Raw genomic sequence first — 22254 nt, 5'->3', positions numbered from 1 at the left:
GATCTACCAATGAGAATCTACTAATCCAAAACGTAGCTTGATCCAAATATGCGACTCGCGTCCCATAATCAAAAGTTCGGCTCGAAAACTTGATTCTTGCACATCTCAAGGATTTTTAGCCAATGAGGTCGCATGAAACTCCATGTTTATGCGTCCCATAATCATGATTATTCTTGATATTGACCAGTAGGATAGCATGTAACGAATATAAACCATGCAATGTTTTATTACGCTGTACAGCGTAAACAGAAAGGTATGCATTAGCAATTGACGTGGGAGTCCTCTGTCATCTCATTGGCAGACGGACGTCCACGTCACATGACCTCCCTTCCAAGAAGACTCCGCTATTTCGAAGCTGGCTTTGTCTTCTTCTTGGTTTCCCAGTACTTGTCAATGAGACCTGGAATCTGATTCAGGTTCTCTACTGGTTCCCACGTTGCTTCTTCGCGTGATTCACCAAGCCACCAAATCTGGTATTGAAGTTTCTTCTTCTTGTTACGATGACCAATTACTTCGCGCACAAGTTGACCTTCCGTACCGTCCTTCAAAATCACTTTGTTCACACTTTGGCTCCGTGATTCATCACTGCGATACGGCTTGAGCAATGAGGTGTGAAATACGGGATGCAACTTGAGACCCTTCGATAACTTCAGCTCGTATGAGTCACGATGAATTTGTTTCATAACCGGGTAAGGTCCAATAAACCGCGGTGCCAGCTTCTTTGACTGTGCGAAGCCTTTATGACGAATGTCCAAGTTTCGTCCATCTAGGAGTACCATATCTCCAGGTTTGAAGTCTTGAGCAAGCCTGTTCTTGTCGTAGTAAGACTTCATACGAGTTTGGGCTTCACTCATTGCATCTTGTGCCATCTTCAAAATTGCATCTTGCTTGAGCAGAAATTCTTGCGCCGATTTGTGCAACTGTTCAAATTCCGGGTCCCTAGCCGCATCATCTGGCATATAGGGCACATAACCCAGATCAGCCTCAAACGGTGACATACCGATTGAGGAATGAATACGTCTATTGTACGCGAATTCAGCGAAATGCAAATATTCATCCCAGTCATTTTGGAATGGGTTCACAACACCCCGAAGATAGTCTTCAATAAACCGATTAGTACGTTCGGTCTGACCATCAGTCTGTGGGCGAAAGGCAGACGACAGATTGTGGGTCGTCTCCAAAGTCTTGATCACTTCTTGCCAGAACTTGGACGTAAATTTGGAGTCTCTGTCTGAAATGATCGATTTCGGCACGCCATGGTCTTTCACATAATTGACCATGAATAGCGCAGCAGTCTCTTCTGCTGTCGCATTCGTATTGGTTGCGATGAACTTCGCACGCTTCGTCAACCGGTCCACAATAACCATAATGGCATCTTTTCTGGTTTCCGTGCTCGGCAGTGCAATCATAAAGTCCATCGACACATCAACCCATCTACCTCCTGGAATCTCCAAAGGCTGTAGTAGTCCGGGCGGCTTCGTTTGGCGTGCCTTATTCCGCTGACAACGTTCACACGTGTTGACATAGCGTTGAATGTATTTCGACATCTTGGGCCAGTAATACTTTTTCTGGACACCCAAGTATGTCTTAAAGTATCCGGGGTGACCTGCCGTGACCACATCGTGGTTTTCACAAATAACACGGTTCTTCAGATCTTCATTATCCGGAATTACCAGTCGAGCATTTTCATCATCTCTCGTTTGGTAAAATAACAATCCATTCTTCACAGAGTAGCGTGGTACCTCTTTACCACTAGAAATACTCTGCAGCAACTCCCTGAACTCTCCGGTCGGTAGAGTACAGTTGTTTGGCCGAGTGCGTCACAGTCGCACTTGGCGTTTGAATGCTAGTAACAATTTCACGGTTTCGAGCAGCTTCGATGAGCTCACTGAGACTAACCTGAGCGGCTTTATGCTCAAAGAGTGGGTTTCGGGACATTGCATCCGACACTTGGTTACTTTCTCCTGGAATCCACTTGAACTGCGGTTGGAATTCAGCTAGCTCGTTAAACCAGCGCGCAACACGACGATTGGTTGTCTTTTGCGTCAATATAGTCTCGATGCTCTTGTGGTCTGTCTCCACGGTAAATGGGCGATCGAGAAGGTAAACCTCCACACACGAAGGGCATGCATGATAGCCAGTAACTCCTGCTCACGAACAGGGTAGTTAAGTTCCGCTGGTTTCATTTTGTGTCCTGTGTATGCAATCGGATGCTCCAACCCTCCCTCGTTTTGAAACAAGACTCCCCCTATGGCAAAATTCGAGGCATCCATACGAATACCGAACGGTTTGTCGAAATCAGGAAGTTGTAGAACAGGAGGGGTGGAGAGACGGCGTTTGAGTTCATGGAAGCATTCCAACTGATGCTCAGACAAGTGTAACGTTTCCTTTGGGCGTAAACCCTTAGTACTTTCGTGCAGTGGGCCTGCAAATTGTGCGAAGTCGGCGCAAAACGCGAGACGTAGACCGCCGTACCTAAGAAGCTTTCCATTTGTTTCTTGGTACGTGGAATCGGCCAGTCACTGATTACGCGCACTTTGTCAGGGTCCATTCGAACACCATGACGACCCACAAAGTCACCGAGACAGGGGATTTCTTCGACGCAGAACTGACACTTCGACAATTTTACGTACAATTGCTGTTCTTGACACCGTTGAAGCACTCTGTCCAACGCGTCGACATGCACCTGCACGTCCTTGTCTTGCGTAAAAACGTAGATGTCGTCAAAATAGATGCGCATCACATCGCGCAAGTCACTGAACACTCGCTGTAACAGCCTGTTAAATGTGCCCGGACTACCGCTCAAACCCATCGGGGTTACAAGATACTCAAACAGCCCATCGGGCGTCGAAAAAGCAGTAAATGGAATATCAGCTTCACGAAGTTTAACCTGATAGTATCCCCACAAGAGGTCCATGCAGGAGAACCAGTAACTACCGCCCATCGCATCAAATGTGTCCTCCTTTCTCGGCATCGGTATCGCTGGCAAAATGGTGGCACTATTGAGTTGACGATAATCGTGCACAATGCGCCAACCCACGGGCTTCTTGACGCAGAACGTCGGAGCGCTGAATGCAGAGGTGCTAGGTCGAATAATACCTGCCTGCGCCATCTCTTTCGTCCAATCCTGGATCACCGTTCGCTGCTCCGGGCTTTGGCGCCATTGTTTCACCGAAATCGGTTGTGTTCCCGGCTGAAGTTGAATTTCGTGTTCAATCCCTTCGCGGACAGGGGTGTGGTACTTGGCAGCTCAGTGCGAAACACAGTATCGCGATACTTGAGCAAGACTTCATATGCGGGGTTGTTCACCAGTGCCTCCCATCCTTGTTGTTTAAAACGCTCAGCCTTTTCTGAGTCGTGTGGATTGACAACAAACACAGCTTCGATATCCTTCTTTTTGCGGAGTTCCTTCAGAAATTGCTTCGTTGTGATCAGTTTCGTTTCACCGAACGCACCCTTGTGACCATGCCGACGGTAGTAATGGAAGATTTCGCGGTTCTGGTTTGCGTTCTTGAAACGACGGCCTCCGATCATACGCGTTCGAGGTCTGTTAGGTACCACCAATTGAAGAGCCTGGGGTTCCTCAGTCCTTGTACGCGGGCGCAATAGTAAACGTTCCCAATCGATGTCCGGGTTATTCTCCCGAAGCCACTTCATTCCGAGGAGCACATCCTTATCCTCCGGGACAGGCATGACCGTAAACGTTTCACACGTCACCGGGAAATCCGGAATCTGCAACATCATTTCGACGGTACGTCTTGGTCTTTGCACTGTTTGGTTGTATCCTAGACGAACTGTCATCATGTCGTCAGGATGCTCCTTGATGTCCAGCTGAAGTCGTACAGCTAGATCTTCAGTGACACCGTTGAGGCTGCTTCCATTGTCGACGAATATTGAGACGTCAGTCGCTGCCTCCTCCTGATTGTAGGCTAAAGCTTTCACTTCCAAAATGGCGTAGAATGATCCGCCAACACAGTGATTGCTTTCCTTGGTGGACTTGCATTGCGGCTTGATATGACCGACTTGTCCACAATTATGACAAGTGGCTGACTTTCGCCAATCCTCTTTTGGTCCACTCTTCGGTGACAGCTTTCGCTCCAGCGGTTTGCTTGTATTGTTAGCCGCTGGTTTCACAGATGATGCCGCTTTCGAAGAAGGCTGGTGATTCGCCGTGGTCTTTGCCGAGAGTCCTCCATAGTGAGCAAACTCGAAATTCGTTGCAATCTCAATTACTTCATGCAAGAATCTTGGACTGAGCTCCTTTACCTTTTTCGCTGTCTCCGGCCGAAGTCCGTTCTGAAAGTAGAACCGCTTCTCCATCTCCGAAATCTCCAACTCGGATTGAGACATCAGATCCTGAAACGATGACACATATTCATGGATGGTCCCGTGTTGTTTCAGCTGAAACAATCGCTCACGTAGATTGTATTCAAAGTCTTTGGGACGAAAGCGTTCACGTAGCTTCGCCTTAAACAATTGCCACGTTTTGGGAACTCCTGTCGCTTCACAATCTGACGAAAAGCGCGATACCTGTTTAACACAGATTTACCTAAACTGCTGGATATCATGGTCACAAAATCGGACGTATCGGCCTCCATCAACCCGCGCTTGTTAGCGTAATATTCCTCCATGGCAAAGATCCATCGTTCCAAATCTTCACCGAATTTCCCTTCATACATGGGAGGATCCTTCTTCCGTCTTTCACCTTGTGATGCGAGCAAGTGTTCAAAACGGTTATTGGCTTGCTGCATTTGCATCTGAAATTGCGTTTGCATCTGCGTCTGATACATTTGCTGTTGTTGCGTTAACCAGATCATTAACTGTTGCATTGACATTGCGTCAGGTGCAACGTTTGCCGTTCCGGCGGGTGGGACTTCATGGTGAGCTTCCTGCGGCGTTGCCGCCTCCGTTTGAGCCGTCCGTGGCACTTGGCGTTGCCGCGGGTTAGGCGATTCACTCTCAGCTGCCCTACTCCTTGTCATAGTTATTAGGGGTAGGACAGATGGACTTTTCGGTGAGTGATCCGTAAAATACGGCGAAATAAAACGGAAAAGGAATTAAAAGCTCAAAAAGTGTTTTACAACTTAGTGTTGCTGCGGTTTCTGGCGAATAAGGCTGTTAAGCTTCGCAGCAAGGTTGTCTTGGCACTCAAAAGGTTCAGAAACGCCAGGTTAAGTTGGCGATCAACCTGGGCCTCGATGCTCTCGTCCTTGATCCAGAAAGTCTCTTTGCGAAACTTGCCCAAAACCCGCTTAGCCGTTTTGACCTGGCGGAGGAGATCCACTTGAAGTTTAGCGAAACTCTCCGCCTCGGCTGGCGAGAAGAAAAGACTGGTGTCAATCGCCGTAACAGGTGGAGGAGCAGGAGTGGACGTCGATGATACTTTGACGTCACTCGCTTTCTGATGCTTCCTCTTACTGCTTTGGTTGTGACCCTTCTTGTAGCGGGCCATAGACCGACTCCAAAGATCGAAAAAGAGGCAAGGGACTACCACCGGGTAACCAAGGACCGTTATACTTCTACAAAGTTCCGCTTTCGCAGACACAATGCAGGCGCCCTGGTGCTAAACCGGCTTCTAGTGAAAGCCCAGCACACAGCGAAGGTTAGGTACAATCCGATCTAGGCGGAGGCAAAGCCCCTACGTGGTATTTCCACCGGCCACACGGAGTGATAATGTACCCACTTCTTCGAAGTGTGCTCCTCAAAAGCTGCACGTTCGCAACCTAGAGCTTCCCCACGATGTGGCTGGCTCCAATAGTCACAGGTAAAACTCGCTTCCCACGATGTGGCCACGAGTAAACCTTTCTTGAACTTGAACCGAAGCTTGACACGGCAAGTGCTACTATGTCACACAAACCGATGCGAAGACCCGAAGCTTGAGGGCGCAGTGGCGGGCGCCCGTCGAACACTTGAGAGGAAGATTGGAAGTTGAAAAGTGATAGATTGAATCGTTAGTTTGGCGTCGGCTCATTGCCGCCGCACAACCAGTAGTTCTTGGCGACCTGGACACGCAAACAAGTATCCAGGTCCCATCCTAAAGTCTATCAATCTCAGATCCTAATTCTATCCTGATCTACCAATGAGAATCTACTAATCCAAAACGTAGCTTGATCCAAATATGCGACTCGCGTCCCATAATCAAAAGTTCGGCTCGAAAACTTGATTCTTGCACATCTCAAGGATTTTTAGCCAATGAGGTCGCATGAAACTCCATGTTTATGCGTCCCATAATCATGATTATTCTTGATATTGACCAGTAGGATAGCATGTAACGAATATAAACCATGCAATGTTTTATTACGCTGTACAGCGTAAACAGAAAGGTATGCATTAGCAATTGACGTGGGAGTCCTCTGTCATCTCATTGGCAGACGGACGTCCACGTCACAATTCCGAGCTACTGGTGCAGACACAAAGCGGCACGATGGAAGCGCTTGCAAGCGACAATTCCAGCTCGAGTTGCCGCTGACACGTTACTGTTGGCTCGTTCGTGGACATGGGCGTGCTCGACGATGCTGCAAGCGTCGCACCGCTGTGGACGCTACTGGTGAAGTGGCACACGGACAGAGAGTTGAAGTGAAGCCGTTGAGGCTAGTCATTCCAGTAAGAAATCGATAAGAATAAAAAGTGAAAGTTGTGTGTGGTTGTGACTATGAGGGAGAAGGGCAGACCCAGGAAATACTCCGCGGAGTCTTCCGGGATGGGTCATGTGCCGCCCTTGTCCTAACACTGCTCACCTTTGAACTTTCATCCTCCCACACAAGTGTTCTCGCCACGCTCTCTTACAACCTCGACCTCTAGTGCTGACGATAGCCAGAATCCCTCGTAGACGCTACCTCGTCCTGCCTGTCCCCCCCCCCCCCCCCCCCGCTTGCCGTTGTTGCCCGCATGCGGAGGCTGCTCGCGCGGCGGCGAGCAGTCGAACCGAAGTTCACAAGTGCTGACCAAAAATGTACTACCCAGAACGTAATTCACTACGCACAAAGTTGTAGAAATGCCAAACAGTTTCTTCCAGATCCAGAAAGATCTATGCCGCGAGCCTGTTTGGAAAAAGACTCATCGAGTTAATTTCGGGGATGAGTTATTCCCTGCCTAATTTCGGATTTCTGATTTTCGGGAATATAGGTTTCGAGTTTCGAAACCGAGCAATTTGCTAATTCCTAATTTCGGTCACCTGATGCGGTTTCTCCGACTATCGAATTTCAAAGCCGAGTCATTTTCCCTTAGGATAATTTCGGCGCTAATTTCGAAAGATTCGATTCGACGAGGTATCGATTCTTGCAGGGGTTGTTTCCGGCCTAATTTCGGGCGCCGGTACCGTGTACTGATTTATGGAGAATCCTCTCCTGGCAAACGTCAAAATGCTTGAGCCGCTGCGGCTGGCGCTGCACGTGGGCGCGGCGCTGCTGCTGAGCGCGCGCTGCTCGCAGCTGGGGGCGGCGCTGCACCCGTTCCAGCGCGCTGTCGCCAACGACTGGGTGCGCTTGCTGTTCTACGTGGATGCCAGCAGATCGGGCGGGGCGGCGGTGGTCACGCTGCCGCACTTCCTGCTCGAGGTGGAGGAGGAGATCGCGGCCAACGTGGACGACGAGTTCTTCAGCGGGGGCTTCGCGGCGCGGGCGTCGGCCATGCCCGTGGGGGCGCTCTTCACCATCAACGAGACGCGCGAGCACCTGCACGGCGCGGCGGCCAACTACTTCCGACTGGCGGACGTGGCGCTGGACTCGTACCTGGTGTTCGGCAACGACTCGGAGCTGCTGCTGCCGCCCCCGCTGCTCACAGTGCGGGCCGACGTGGGGGAGGAGACGCGGGACAAGGAGTACAACATCACGAACGCCTCAGCCAGCGAGCAGTGGCCGGCGCCGCTGCGGATGGGCGAATCGGCTGCGCGACAGCCGGAGACGCGCGAGTTCTTCGACGGGTTGGACGCCATGGAGCTCAAGCTGGTGGTGGGCATGAAGAGGAAGGAGCGGCAGGGCGGAACAGAGGTTGCTGGCTCCGAGAAGCTCTACGAGTGGACGGTGGTGATGCGCTACGACATGCTGAACCAAGGCCACTTGGAAGTGACGATGAACTATGACCTCGTTCACGTGCCGCTGCTTGCGGGCAAGCGGACGGCGATTGAAGGGGAGGAGGATATGCCGCCGGTGCTGGTGGACACGAGCGTGACGTTAAACTGGGTCACGCTAATGGTGATTTGTATGTACCAGGTGAGAATACTGCGGCGTGCTCACTGCAGCCTCAGCGTAGCTAACAACTTGCTTCTGCATGTTCATCTACAGATAGTCGAGTTCTCTCTGAAATGGGCTGCTGTGAAGTCGATAGCCGCCCGGCAGGCGCTTGGTCATGCACCCTGCTTTGACAGACACCTCCTTGCACTCGTCTGGCGCAAGGGCGCTGCCAAAGACTTCTGGTTCTGGTTCGTTCTGGCTGTTAATTTCGTGACTGTGGTGTGCCTACTAGCGACGTGGCGCCACGCCTACAGACTTTCGCTGGACGACGCGCTATGCTTTACGTTCGCGTCTTGTTGTGCGCTGCAGTGGGGCAGCCTCGTGCGGTATCTGCAAGTGAATACGCGGTTCCACATCCTCGGCTTGACTCTGCGGCGCGGCTTACCGCGTGTGATGCAGTTCCTGGCTGGCGTTCTTCCTATCTTTGTGGGATTCGTGCTGTTCGGAACAGTGATGTTCGGCGCCAAAGTACCTCGATTCCAGAGCGCGAGTGCTACAGCCACCACGCTGTTTTCTGTCGCAAACGGTGACGAGATCCACGACACGTTCAACGACGTCGCGTACACGCCGTGGATCGGCCAAATCTACGTCTACAGTTACATGATCCTGTTCAGCTACGTCGTGCTGATGGTGTGCATCGGTATAATCGAGGACGCTTTTTTCTCGGCTGTGTTCCCAGCGTCGTGGCCCACGCTCGACAGGTCGCAGGACGAGGTGCAGCAGAATCCGGCAGCAGGGCGGCACCACCACTAGGAGATGCACTAAATGGATGCACTGTGCGTGCCACAACTATTATAACCTTCTAGTGGATTGGAGTTTTCTTCAGAAACAGCACGTCTACTATAGCACGTGAAGCGAGTTAAATGTGGCGATGCGCAACGTGTTGTGACGGCTAAGTACTTGAAAGTGCTCTTGCACTACTTGTGCCTAGTGTGTCGGGGAATCGAAGACAGCCAGCACGAGCTTGCCGTAGTCGCCGCTAACCTCGCCCTGGATTCGGTCGCGCAGCTCCTTGCCGTACGCCTTCTTGTACGCGGGTCGGATGTCGTGCTGCACCAGGTGGTAGCGCACGAGCGCCGCGCTCAGCCCGTTCTCGTCCGTGCCGAAGCCCTTCATCGTGCTCTCGAAGAGCTCCGAGAGCAGCACGAGCGGATCCAGCACCATGCGCACCAGGAACAGCAGCGCGTCCTCGGCGTCCCCGCTGAACTCCTTCTTGACGGCGTGGGCGATGTCGTGCTTGTGCTTCTTGACGTAGGCGGCGTTGACGGCGCGCAGGTGCTGGGGCGGGCTGGTGACCAGGATGTTGATGAACTCGTGCTCCTTGGTGCCCATGCGGCCTTCCCCGGCCTTGTAGAGCGCGTCGGCGTCGGCTTCGGCCTTCTGCGGGGTGTGGAAGTCCGGGCTGAACGGTTCCAGAGGCGCCTGCAGCGAGGCCAGCACGGCCTTCTTCAGGTCGCCGCTGAGCTCGCTGTCCATGACGGAGCCCAGGTCCTTGCCGTACTTGTCGTAGTACGTCTTCTTGAGGATGTTGATCTCCACGTTGGTGCGGCCCATGACGATGGGGTAGATGAGCTTCTCCTTGGTGCCCAGGCCCTTGGTGGCCCTGCGCAGGATGGCGGCCTCCGCCTCGGGCAGCGGCCGCGCGATGAGCTGCAGCAGGTGGCCGAAGTCGCCCGACGTCTCAGACTTGAGCAGCTTCTTGAGGTCCTTGCCGAAGAGCTCCTTGTAGCGCACCGAGATGAGGTAGCGCTGGTCCGCCGACTTGGTGCCCAGGGCGGCGATGAGGCCCTTCTCGTCCGTGCCGAGGCCCTTGCAGGCGTCGTGGATGGCCTGGCACGCGTGGTCGATCTCGGGCGCGAAGTTGAGGTTGGCGCCGTTGTACACGGCGTGGTTGGCGGGCGGGTACAGGTTCAGCATGGCGCGGGCTTGAGAGTTCGGGGGAGGTCTGCGCTCAATGGAGGGAGTTCGGGAGTGACCGCCGGGCGGTCGACGAAAGTTGCCTTTTTGCCAGTCAAAGATACTTCTGGAGAAAAATGATATATACCGCGCGATAGCGATTGGCTGCTCGGATTCACCCACTTCTGCGACACTCCAACGCGAGATTTCGAATCCAGGCCTGGATAATACAAATCGCATGGATTTGCTCCGAGCAGTACAATATAAAGGAAATCGCAGTCAATTTCGCAGCTTTCTCGCCAGGTGTAATCGATGTACTCTTCCGTCCTACGAGCACGATTCTTTCACACCTGAGAACTGCGACCCCCCCCCCCCCCCCCCCGGGCCGCTCGGTCCGGGTGTGTTGGTCTTATTTAGCTATGAAAGATGATCGATGCTCTACGAGCGGACACGGAATACTAGTACTCAGTCCATATTGGCTTAGACTTAATGACTGTGCTGTATCTCATCAACAACTAAAACTTGAGTCTAGTGCTGGTGATAAAAACATATTCAGGCTTATGCCGATAGCGAATCCGTTTGAAGATGCTTGACGTAGTTTCCCAGCACTGCTCTCTATGTCCTGCGAGTACTTCTTCCCCAACAGATGCCTGCATGAATTGATTTCCATTCGCGAAAACGCCGACCGTTTCGAGCTCTACCAATCTAGTTTGCTGGTCTGTGCCGTTCGCAGGTGCTATGGCTATATAGCAAAGATATAGGCAAATTTATCCTAAAGCAAACTAAGAAGTGGAACATGAGTTAAAGTAAAACGAAGCTATGATAAATGGTATTGCGCGCCAAAAAAAATCGATGCAATTGAGAATTTGGAATTCTGTATTGATGTAGTCGGGCATGTCCGCCAGATCATTTTTATCAACCTCTGTTTGCAGTTGCGCTGATATGTTATTGCTGTAATGGGATGCTGCCCAGGGAACGCAACGCGCCTTCACTTCTGACTCCAGTGATGCAGTCATCAGTGTACAGTAAAGATTTTATGAAGGCATGTTTGTACTACAAAAACTTGTTTTCTCATCAATCTACTAGGCTAGTAGCATCTCTTGGCTATACTGACGTTCACTCCCGGCAGATGAAGCTCTTGATAGTTTGCTTTGCTGACACTTGTAAACGCCGTAAAGAACGACCTAGGAGTTGGATCACTGGAGTGCTCTCGTCTCACGTCACACTTAACGATGGTTCCATCCATTCCTACACGGCTAGAAGTCTGGACATTTCCACCATTTAGCCACCTTTTTATTGGATCCCCCCCACCCACCCACCCACCCACACACACGCACATGAATCTAGCCGCTGCTCAAGCCTGCACCTTGAGGTCGATGGCAGCGCTGTCGCTGTCGCTGTCGCTGTCGTTGCCGCTCTCGCTCTGTTTCCTAGCCGCCTTTGTCTTCGACTTGGACGCCAGTGACGAGCTGCTGATGCTGGTAGTCGCAGGAACCATGAACAGCAGAAAGAGTGGCACAAGCTTGGCCACGCTACGGATGGTGACGGCCACAGCGAGGCCTGTGAAGTTGGTCTTGGAGATCTGCAGGTAGCTGCACAGCCACGAACCGCCGTAGGAGGCCACCGACCAGGAGAAGTTGTAGATGGACATGAGCAGCGCGAACATGGTGCCCTCGATACCAGGCGGACAGATCTTGGCGCAGAGCACCAGCGACGGCATGTGCTTGAGGCGGGAAACAACGTCCGAGAGGATCTCGTCGCCGAAGATGATGAACCGGTCGCCGATATTCAGTGATCTTGTTCAGCTACGTCGTGCTGATGGTGTGCATCGGTATAATCGAGGACGTATTTTTGTCGGCTGTGTTCCCAGCGTTGTGGCCTACGTTCGACAAGTCACAGGACGAGATGCAGCAAAATCGATACTCTAGACTCTGTAAGAGTCTACATAGTGGTGAATGGCCTTTATTTGTGGGTTAATAGAACTTCACATCAGTTTCTGACTATTTTCGAAGTTTCGATTTACAACAACAGGAGACCACCAACCAGGGATGGCAAAATTTTTTTTAAAATATTTTTATCCGTGAAAAAAATATAATAAAAATATTTTCATTTTTATTCGTGTAAGTACGAAAATAAAACACTTCGGTTTTGTATCGGACACAATCTGACAACCGCGCTCTATTAGGTGGGGTCCTATATTTGCTGACGTGCGACGCGGTCATCTCGCCGTCCTTGCACACGCGGAAGGTGGGGAAGCAGTTCACATCAATCTCCTTGCAGACGCTCTCCAGCTCCTCGGTGCTCACCTTTAGGAACTTGACGGCCAGGAACTCGTCCTCCGTCAGCTGCGTCACCTTGGGGGGTCACCATCTTGCAGTCACCGCACCGCGGCGCCGAGAACTGCACGGTGGCCGGCTGCTTCTCGCCGATGGCGCTGCTGAAGTCCTCAGGTGTCTTGACCTCGATCGGCATGGTCGGCTCCGCCACTTTGAAGCTGAAGTAGCCCTGCGGTGGCAGCCCACTCGTCAGTATGCGTTGAGGCCAGTATTCAGGTAGTTACTGTGTTATACGGTGCTCCAGGCGATCCGTTTCAGCGGGGTTTGATGTGTAAAAATGATAAAAATTTCAAAAAAGTGAAATTAAAAATATTTTTTCGATATTTTTATTTCGAAAAAATCCTTCCATATTTTTTTGCCATCCGTGCACCAACGTCCTACTCTGTCTGATTCTTCTCGGGCCATCTGCTTGAGACTTCGCTTAGTAAACAAATCTTTGGTTGAAGATGGTCAGACGTCGTAAGTGTCAGGCAACAGGTGCTGCCTCAGGCTTGTCGTGGGAGCTCGCTTTCAGAGAATTCAGCGTGTCACTTCCCAATTTACCGAGTCGAGAACTAGTAACCATGGTTGCCGCCCAAACCGCCAGACGGAGCACTCGCGCCACGAAGACCATCACATCACGCCGGGGAGAGTATCACTGCTGGTAGCCGATAGACCCAGCAACGCTATCGCGAAAATCGCCGTAACCGCATCGCTACTCTCTTTGTTGTTCAACGCGAGAGAGTGGGCCGCTCTGGCGCCCGCAATAGTCATCGTGAATCGCCTGGTGTTGGTGGCTCACGCCGTCCTGTTGGCGGTCGTGCTCGCAGTCGCCTGGAGACGACGCATGTGACGCAGGCGGCGTCGGATGCTGAATCGTCTGCAGACGAAGTGGCGCTCCCTAGCAACCCGCCGGTGGCGTAAGCAATCTCTCGAAATGCTCGTCGCTGCACGCGAGACTCAATAGACCTCCAAATCAGAATATGACAACTACGCGGTAAGCTGTGCAATCAGGGAAAACGAGGGTGCGACATTTTAGGGTATTCATCTCTCGGCCGAGAGCTGACCAAGGGATCAATATTGAAAGAGCTGAGAAGATATGATCAGTCGTTCACTTGGTCGTCTCCTTCGTGCGTGCACGAATCGCGCGAATTCTCTCTGCTTTTCACTCAGTCGCTGCATGTCATTCTTCAAAATCCCATCTCGCTACCGATCATCATGGCTCGCTCCACTCCCAGCACCCGATCCTTGCTTTCTTCAGCCCGCTCTGGCCCGACTTCGAGCTCTCTTCGCCCCGAGGAAGCCTCGGAAGAGAGGCGCAATGCTCGTCGGGGTTTCTTACAGCTCCAGGAGCTGGAGAGTTTACGCGCGAGCAAGCGCGCGCGTCATCACTTCGATCCATTGCCTGATAGTGACGAAGATGAAGACGCGGACCACGCCATTTTGGACAACTTCCAGGCGCTTGGGTACCGGGTACTAAGTTTTACCGTCACTTTCACTGCACGAAAATCACGATCTGCTCATTTAATCAGAATCCGATCGTCCAACTCGGAATCTTTCGTATTGTGCTAGCCGTAGTGGAATAAATGGAGTAGCTGAGCTCGTGTCATCGTCATGGTGCTCTCGATCAGTAGCAGGCGGAAAAGGGAACAAAGGTTGTGCTTGGGCAACTAGGCCCTATCGTGCAGGGTAGGCAGCTTCTGACCTCGAGGTCTAATGCCTCGTTGAATTCAAACCTGCGCACAAAAAGACTCGGCGACTTCCATACAATAAATTATCCGACCTCCGACCAGCTCCGACCTGTACCAAAACACTGGTACCCCATGTCACATACCTTCACAAGTTGATATATTAGTTTACGCTTTTAGTTGTGTGCCACACCGATCACTTTCATTCAGGCGAGGCCGGAGTGGGCGGCGGCGGGGTGTCGGCAGGAGGCGGTGGCAGCGTGGTGGACGGCGGGGCGGTGGCAGGACGAGCGGCGGCGGAGTGGATGGCGGAGTGGACGGGCGGGGATGCGGCAGGAAGAGGCAGGAGGCGGCGGCAGAAGACGGCGGCAGGAGGAGGCAGGAGGAGGCGGCGGCAGTGGCAGCGGGGGCAGCAGTTTGCGCCGACGACCTTGATGGCTTACCCGCGACCTTGATGGCTTACCCGCGACCTTGATGGCTTACCCGGCAGGGCGGCTGGCAGGCTGCCCATTTGGTGAGCACCTGCAAGCGTCACGCCGCGCCCTCCGGCAGCCTCCAGCGACCCTGCCGCCACGTTGCAAGTAGCACTATATTAAAATAAAAAGCGTAAATAAAAATGAAGTTCTTCATCATTAATGCACGCCTGACTCGCAGCGAGCCGCTAGGCCCTAACGCATTCACATTTTAATATTTAAAATGTGGGATATTAATAAATTACATGTACGCTCATACATTTTTTTTACAGAGTCCATGTGTACCTGAACGACGGTACAGGTCGGAGACGGTCGGAGACGTGACAAATATGCGTGTGATATGCAATTATATTAGAACTAGCCGAGCGCCGCCGCTTCGCGGCGGTGTGTGTGTTGTTAGTCGCAGGCGGTTACGCTCGCTGTTCCAGCTCGCTCCACTATTTGTCATAGCCTCCTCTGCATCGCTCCGGCGAGTGTACAGTTCGTCCCAACCCGTTACGCTCGCTGTTCCAGCTTGCTTCACTACTTGGCCTACTGTTCGTCCCAACCCGTTACGCTCGCTGTTCCAGCTTGCTTCACTACTTGGCCTACTGTTCATCACAACCCGTTACGTTCGCTGTGCCAGCTCGCTCCACTACTACGCGATCGCGTTCGGTGCTCGAATGTCCAGCATGCTTGGCGGTTGGTCGTGCTTGAAGGTCCTGCGAGTCGCGTTTGAAGGTCCGGGTTCGCCCCTGTCCAGCGCACGTCTTGTATTTCGCGCGCTGTATCGCGAAATGTGTGTGGCACCCCGAATAACAATATAGTCTAACAGAGAGGGCTTTGGCCAATCATTCTAACAGAGAGGGCTTTGGCCAATCACAGAGCAGTAATAATATATAATGTATTTATCCAGTCAACGCTCAGGCCCAGAAGGTCGTCGTCTAATGACTTTAGGGCCTATGTATAGGTTGCTATGTCGCACACGCAGCGCACCGTCGTCGCTGTGCGGCGCTCGCGTCCTGTGGGGCTCGCAGCCGCGCCCGACGTCCGAGCGCTTCCTCGCTCCGCGGCCCGCGAAATTCAAAAAGGAAATGTGAGCGCTGAGGCAAAATCGGCCAATCTCAGGACGAATAGATATCACGCATGGCTATGTTGTAATATCGGGCAAACATAAGCCAGTCCGGAGGATGGTGAGATGCCATAGGGCAGGTTACTAATGCGCTAATGCAGGGCGGTAGGACTATGCGCTACGGCAGGCTGATGCCGCAAGGGCGGGATACGACGAACAGGAGACAGACACACCGAAGACTCTGTTAGTTGTAGGGGACGAGCCGATCGCCGCCGCTTCGCGGCGGTGGGTGTGGGTTTGGCCACAGTAGTGTGGACCGCCCGCCTCCGCTTCGCTCCGGCGGGCTGGTTGGTTTGCTTATACAACGCTTGACGTTGGGGTATGGGTATGCCGCCTCCGCTTCGCTCCGGCGGACGATGGTTTCGTCAAAGGAATGCATTGCTAAAGTGAAACGCACTTCCAAAACAGACATGAAATTATGTACTTATGAAGTGTGTACTGCTGATCGCCTACTCCGCCTAAGCATCTTCGAATATCTGCCTGTACACAACGTTGTCAGTGTATGCACCGTCGTCTTCCTCCAGCTCCGGATACTCGATCAAAGCCTTGAACTTGGACCTGGATGTAACTCTCGACAGCGCCACATAGAGCTGTCCGTGGGAGAAGCAGGGTGTCGCCAGATACAAACCTAGGTTATGGACGGTTTGGCCTTGGGCTTTGTTGATGGTCATGGCGAACGCAGGTACAACTGGAAACTGCTTGCGTCGCAAGCGGAAGGGGAACTCGCGCGCGTCCCCATCGCTGACGAAGACGATCCTTGGAATTAGAACGTTTTGGCCTATGCGCTCGCCAGTCATGATGGTAGCATGAATAACGTGAGGCTTGAGCTGGACAACCCGTAGTCGTGTTCCGTTGCAGAGGCCCAAGTCGGGGTTCAGGTTTCTCATCATCATAATTGGGGCGCCTTCCTTCAATGTAAGCTTGTGTGGAGGAATACCGTTGATAGTCACCGAATGCAACACCTCCGGCTCGAAGAAGTTTCCTTCGTTGTCGTCATCCACTGAATCCACGGATAGATACTCGCGGGCCTCCCCGGAGAGTCGTTCAGAGACGGCTTGGTTGATGCGGTGCACCACGGCGTTGGTAGTCGTCAAGATGGTCCTGTTGGCGAAGTACTCGTCCGTAGCAACCTCGGGATCGTTGATGTCGGCGTACATCTTATCAATAATGTTCTTCAAACCCCGTGGAACAGCTCCAGGTGTGATTTCTTCGTCTTCAATGTCGTCTCCTTCTTCGTAGATGTTGTCGATCAGCATTTCGCGCGGAATCTTCACAAAGTCCCTGCCCAGGGACCTGTTGACCTCGTGTCTACCCTCTCCCACTTGTAGGAGAAACTCCGAGAAAGCTGCGAGCTCTGCGGCGGTGCTTTCGTTACTTGCCGATTGTACACGCATGTTTTCCGTGAGATGCAGCTGCCTGAAGTGTTGCCAGAGCGTAGATGACTTCAGACACGCGTCGATGGTCTCCGCTGGTGTACCGCGTACTACCACCGGCAAAATCTGTCGGAAGTCACCCGAAAGTACAAATACTTTTCCTCCAAAAGGCTCCTGGTCGTTACCCATGATGTCACGCAAAGACCGGTCGACCGCTTCGAAGGCGTGCCTGTGAGTCATCGGAGCTTCGTCCCAGATAACCAAACTGGCCCGCTCGATCAACATCTTGAGGCGCGATTGTTTGTAAATCGCACACGTCGACTTGTCGTTCAGCTTGAGAGGTATCTTGAACGTTGAATGCGCTGTGCGCCCACCCATGAGCAACAGCGAAGCAATTCCACTCGAAGCCACAGCAATCGCGATCTTCCCGGACAGTCGCACCTTCGCCAGGATATGCCGCAGCAGAGTTGACTTCCCTGTACCTCCCGGACCGTCAATAAAGAATAGCTTGTTGCCGTGAACTGGCGCTTCGGCCGCCTGGATGATTTCGTCGTAAATAGCTCGTTGGCCGTCGTTCAGCTGGCTTTCTTGGTCCACAATGGCTTGAAGGGTAGAGTGCTGGTACCCCTCCAGTTCGCGTCGAATGAGGTTGTTCCGCAGCAGCGAATCCAACACCAGCCGCGGGTACTCATCCAGCTGAGGGAGGTCAAAGTCCGCCACTACGTAGCCACTGATTTGGAGCAGGTCGTTAAGGTCCTTGAGTGTGTGGAACCTGATCATGTCTTCCTTCTCCTGTCCTTCCAAGCCCCGGTAAGTGTACGCGAAGTCTTCAGAAAGAACGTCGTAGAATCGATTCCACAGTACACGAACCTCCGAAACTTGAGAATAAACAATGATCGTCGCGAAGAGCTGGCGGAGTTGGTACGGCATCTTGAAGGCAGCGGCTTCTTCCATACAGGCAATCCACTCTGCGTCGTCTTCAAGGTAGCCCAGTTTGAGTGCGGCCTGGCGGTACGACGCATACGTAACACCATCCACTGTCCGAAGCTTGGCAAAGGACTGAGGTCCCTTGCGGTGACGCAGCAGTACACGCATGTAGAACCTCTCCATGTCCCGAGGGGTCACATGAACCATCCGCCCAAGCGCCGCTTGGTATTGTTTGCGACGAACCCATTTCTTTGCCTTGTCATCCCATCGGAATAGCTTCGGAATGTCTTGGTACACCATGGTCTTTGCAACTTGGTTCTCCGGAGCCTCGCTCGCACACAATTCGAAGAAGCGGGTCAACATCGAGTGGCGACCGCGCGTGAGAACTCGATCCGGGTTGTCGCTCGAACGGAAGGTCACAAATTGCTCGTTCTCCAGGTGGATCGTCAGCTGTACGATGGAGTGCGTCTTGCCTTGAACGGAGAAGTCGAGAAGCCGCATACATGCCTCTATCGGAGATATATACCTTGCGTTCAGGTACCGAAGAATCTCGTTGGGATCCATCCTTGCGCTATTCGACTCACCACCCACCGTTTCCACAGTGATTACAGCCTTGTCGGACCCCTTGTAGACGTACTTGTACAGGTATTTGACTGCTGTGAGGGCCGTACAAACCTCCACGTTGATATGGCAGTTGTACTTCTGCGAAAGGTAGGGGTTGTACGGGACCATCCACTGGTTAATGGTGGCGTTGTCGTACTCCCTTCCCTTGAACTTGAGTACTCCTGGTGGCCGGCGGCGACGTCTGCAGACAGGAAACCCGTTCACGTTTCCTTGGGTAACCTCTACCAACGGCTTCGGGTATCCCTTCGTGCATTTTCCGTCCTTCATGCAGGGGCTGGATGGGTTCGCCGCGCCACATGGACCATGCATCATGCATGTGAGGATGGTCTCGTACAGCTGGGGATTGATCTCGGCGTCCGGGAGCTCCGAAGAGCACAACTTGTCAATGATTTGTCTTGTACGCGGCTTGTCTTCGTCTGCGAGAATGATTAGAATGTGTGCGTGTGGGAGGCCCCGCTTCTGGAACTCCACCACGTAGATCCGCGCGAGCACACGTCCCAGTACGCCTTCATCCAAGTCTTTCAGCATCGCCGCGAGTTTCTGCTGCCAAACGCGGGCTACGATGTCGGGGCGGTCTTGTGCGCTTTGGTTTGGCTCCGGTATCTTCTCCTGGATCTCCTCCCACGTAGGATTGCACGTCATAGTGACGAAGACGTCCGGTTTACCGTACTCCCGCACGATAGCCATGGAATCTTGGTAAGACTTGTACATGGCCCGCGGACTCCCCGAATGCGTAGCTGGTAGAACGATGCGCTTGCCAATTTGGTCCAGGAAGTGTCCCGAGCGACGCTGCGGTTCATCTGGGTGCTGTAACGCCCCCGTTTCGCGGTTGTACCCCGTCAGTAGAGCTTCGCCCTCGCGCAGAACCGCCGTGTTTTCACTTAGAAGCGCGTCTTGAACCCCGCCATACTGATCGGCCCGTAGTTCGGCTTGATGGGATGCCACCCAACGCAGTTGTTCTTGCTCGCATTTGGCTCGTTGATCTACGCAGTACTGCTGGAATAATCGTCCACCTTGGTGCAGTACCGACTCGTCACCGACTTTCTGAAACAACCGGAAGGCTACGTGCTCGCGGAGGGACATTTCACGCTTCTTTCTGCGTATCACGTTGTTCGCATACACGTCTGTGTAGGCCCAACCCAGTTCTCCATGCGGAAGAAGTAGTGGGTACTGCAACGGGTCATACACGGAGTGTGTCTCGAAAAGGCGCAACAGAGAGTGATCTTTTGCACACAGAAGGATGTCGCGCGGGCTGTCCAAGTTGCCATCCTCGATAAGAGTCGCCCCCACTTCCGAGACCGTTGGTAGGTTGTGGGTTCGCGGGTTCGACCTCTTTTCATGTAGCCGGAACACCATATCAACCACCTCCTTTCCCGCAGCCTGGTCGGCGCGCAGCTTCTCCGCGAAGTTGAGATATTGTTGCGCGAACGGATTGCACTCCTCCATCATCTGCTCGATCTCCAGCAGCGTTCCAGAATCGAGGTCAGCGAAGATACCTCGGCGACGCTCCGCTCGCTGTTGCATGTCTGGATCGACGATGTAGATCTGGGCAAACTTGGGAGGCATGGCCTCGTTTATGAACGTATCGATACGCGGAAGTAGAGAGCCCAGGTAGTGCCCCATGGCTCCTTGAATGCGATACGTGTATACGCCTCGTTGTCCAGCAACGCTCTCGTCTTGGTTCACGTCCCTGAAGTTGTACCGGTTGCTACAGGAAGCCCCAATCGACGTGAAGGCAAACACTTGGTTGTAGGCACGGATGCGGCGCCGAAACTCGGCGTCCGTGTACAACTGGTGCAATCGCGGAGGCGCAGCAGGTAGTGAAGGTAGCTGCACCGCTCCCTCTAAACAGCAGCCTTTCTTGGACTCCGCAGGCCATTTCCACGCGTTGCAATGAGGGCAGACCGTAGTCGGAGGCAGTCTGTGGCGCCCATTGACGATATTGTCGCCGCTGAGCATAGAGACTCTGAAATCCTCCTGGTTCGCGAGTGCATGACCTCTGCGAAGGGTGCTGCGTCGTATACGCTCTTGTTGCCGCCGTTCCTCTCTCTCCTCTTCCTCTAGAGCATCACGAATCGTGGCTTGACACTCCCTATTAGCTGCTCGCTCTGCTTCTGCTTCCTCTTGTGCCAGATTTGCCCGACGTTCTTCCTGTCGAACGCGGTCACGTTCCTGCCGTTCTTCATGTTCATCAGGGGTTTCTTGCTCGCGGCGTTGGGCATGTTGGACACGGTTTGTATCCTGCGCGATCTCCCGTTGTTGCTCGGTTAGGTTAGCTCTTCTAGCGGCCTGTAGTAAACGGTTTTGTTCGCGCGCGGAGGTCCGTTCGGCCTCAGTGACTGACGCTCGACGTGCCTGTTGACGTTCTGCATCTCTACGTCTCTGATGCTCGCGCTGGGATCCCGTCATGTTAGCCCTTCTAATTCGGGCTCTCTCTCGGTCGCGAGCTCGAGTGCGCTCCTTTTGAGAAGCCGACATTGCTGCGCGCCTCCTACGTGCTGCCTCCGCCGGGATCGGGCCACGATCTTGCTCCGTTGTGCTGGTATCCGCCGCTACAACTGTTGAAGCAACAGGCGCCGCCGCCGGGACCGAAGACTGTTCTCGGTGGGCTGGTGGAGGCTCAGCAGACGTATTCCCGGCCGCAACGTGACTCTCACCCGCCGTGACAGTCGTGGTTGTGGCTGTCACGTTCAGCGCTTGAAATTCCTTGTTTAAGTTGTATCGTTTAGACCTCCGACGCGCTTGGCGACGCTTTTTAGCGGCAGGCTCCTCTGGGGCAGCGGGAGTTGCGTTGATGCGCTCGTTGTCTCGCAAGGCCTGTTCGATCTCCTCGCGCGTCCTTTTCCTTTTGACTCGACCCATTTTAACCTACGCACACGCAACAGAGTCACATGACGCGTTAGACATAAAGTCTAAGAACACCGTCGCCATTTCCTGGGTCCTATACACGCGCCCCGCCGCGGACACAGAAGCGCAAATAGGTGCGTCCACCTAGAGCGCCGGTCCCATACACGACCACTGGCCCGGAGATGAGGCAGGTCACCCGGCTTCGCCGAGATCTGCCCCATTTACTCCGGATTGGTATGAGATTTCCCACGCCGCTGGCGGGCGGACGTGGGCACCTCAGGGTCGCGGCTCCCAAGAGCGGTCGCTGCGGCAAGGGCACGCGCAATCCTACGTCGGCGGCGGGTGCCAGCTGCAGTCTTTCTTATCATCTTAAAATGGGTATTGCTACCCACTTTAGAGAAAGTAACGGTCAGTATAGTGGAGAGCTGCAGTACCCAAATGCCATTCTCCAAGGTAATTAAATCCGGGATGCAAACAAGAGAGCAATGTTGCAGATTCGGGACGGCCTGCCTGGCATCTGTGCACCAACGGGGGAGTCTCGACTACATGGCCGTGTCGTGGAACCCACTGCAACTCCCCCGTGGCCCCACCGGAGTAGGCACCAGGCCGCCCTTAATCCCACACTATAATACCTCGACTGCCCTGAAGGTACCAGTTATCCCAACAGGCGGAACTCCCGAAACCGACACTTCTATTACAGTTAGGAAACTATGTAGCTAAGCGTACCTCAGTCCCTGTGCGGCGCTCGGGTCCTGTGGGGCTTGCTGTA

General features: G+C 53.2%; 4 protein-coding genes across 4 annotated transcripts; 1 reads left to right on the top strand and 3 right to left on the bottom strand.

Annotated features, from left to right (window-relative positions):
• Positions 1 to 7361: 7361 nt before the first annotated feature.
• On the top strand, positions 7362 to 8984 carry IUM83_19503 (Mucolipidin; the record flags this gene model as incomplete). The annotated part of the gene is made up of 2 exons (XM_067944555.1): positions 7362 to 8210; positions 8283 to 8984. 2 exons carry the CDS (start codon positions 7362 to 7364, stop codon positions 8982 to 8984), a joined length of 1551 nt encoding a protein of 516 aa, XP_067797781.1.
• Positions 8985 to 9158: 174 nt separating this feature from the next.
• IUM83_19502 (Annexin protein) lies at positions 9159 to 10148 on the bottom strand (the record flags this gene model as incomplete). Its single annotated transcript, XM_067944554.1, has 1 exon — positions 9159 to 10148. The coding sequence occupies one exon, from the start codon at positions 10146 to 10148 to the stop codon at positions 9159 to 9161; it is 990 nt and encodes a 329-aa protein (XP_067797759.1).
• Positions 10149 to 11481: 1333 nt separating this feature from the next.
• On the bottom strand, positions 11482 to 11919 carry IUM83_19501 (Folate-Biopterin transporter (FBT) Family; the record flags this gene model as incomplete). Its single annotated transcript, XM_067944553.1, has 1 exon — positions 11482 to 11919. One exon carries the CDS (start codon positions 11917 to 11919, stop codon positions 11482 to 11484), a length of 438 nt encoding a protein of 145 aa, XP_067797779.1.
• Positions 11920 to 12392: 473 nt separating this feature from the next.
• Positions 12393 to 12599, bottom strand: IUM83_19500 (putative thioredoxin; the record flags this gene model as incomplete). The annotated part of the gene is made up of 1 exon (XM_067944552.1): positions 12393 to 12599. The coding sequence occupies one exon, from the start codon at positions 12597 to 12599 to the stop codon at positions 12393 to 12395; it is 207 nt and encodes a 68-aa protein (XP_067797780.1).
• Between the last annotated feature and the right edge of the window lie 9655 nt (positions 12600 to 22254).

Source organism: Phytophthora cinnamomi (assembly GCF_018691715.1).
Source record: "Phytophthora cinnamomi strain GKB4 chromosome Unknown Contig13, whole genome shotgun sequence".
Classification (NCBI taxonomy): domain Eukaryota; phylum Oomycota; class Peronosporomycetes; order Peronosporales; family Peronosporaceae; genus Phytophthora; species Phytophthora cinnamomi.
The sequence above is the reverse complement of the archived record's forward strand: the minus strand, read 5'-3'. Positions and strand labels throughout refer to the sequence as shown.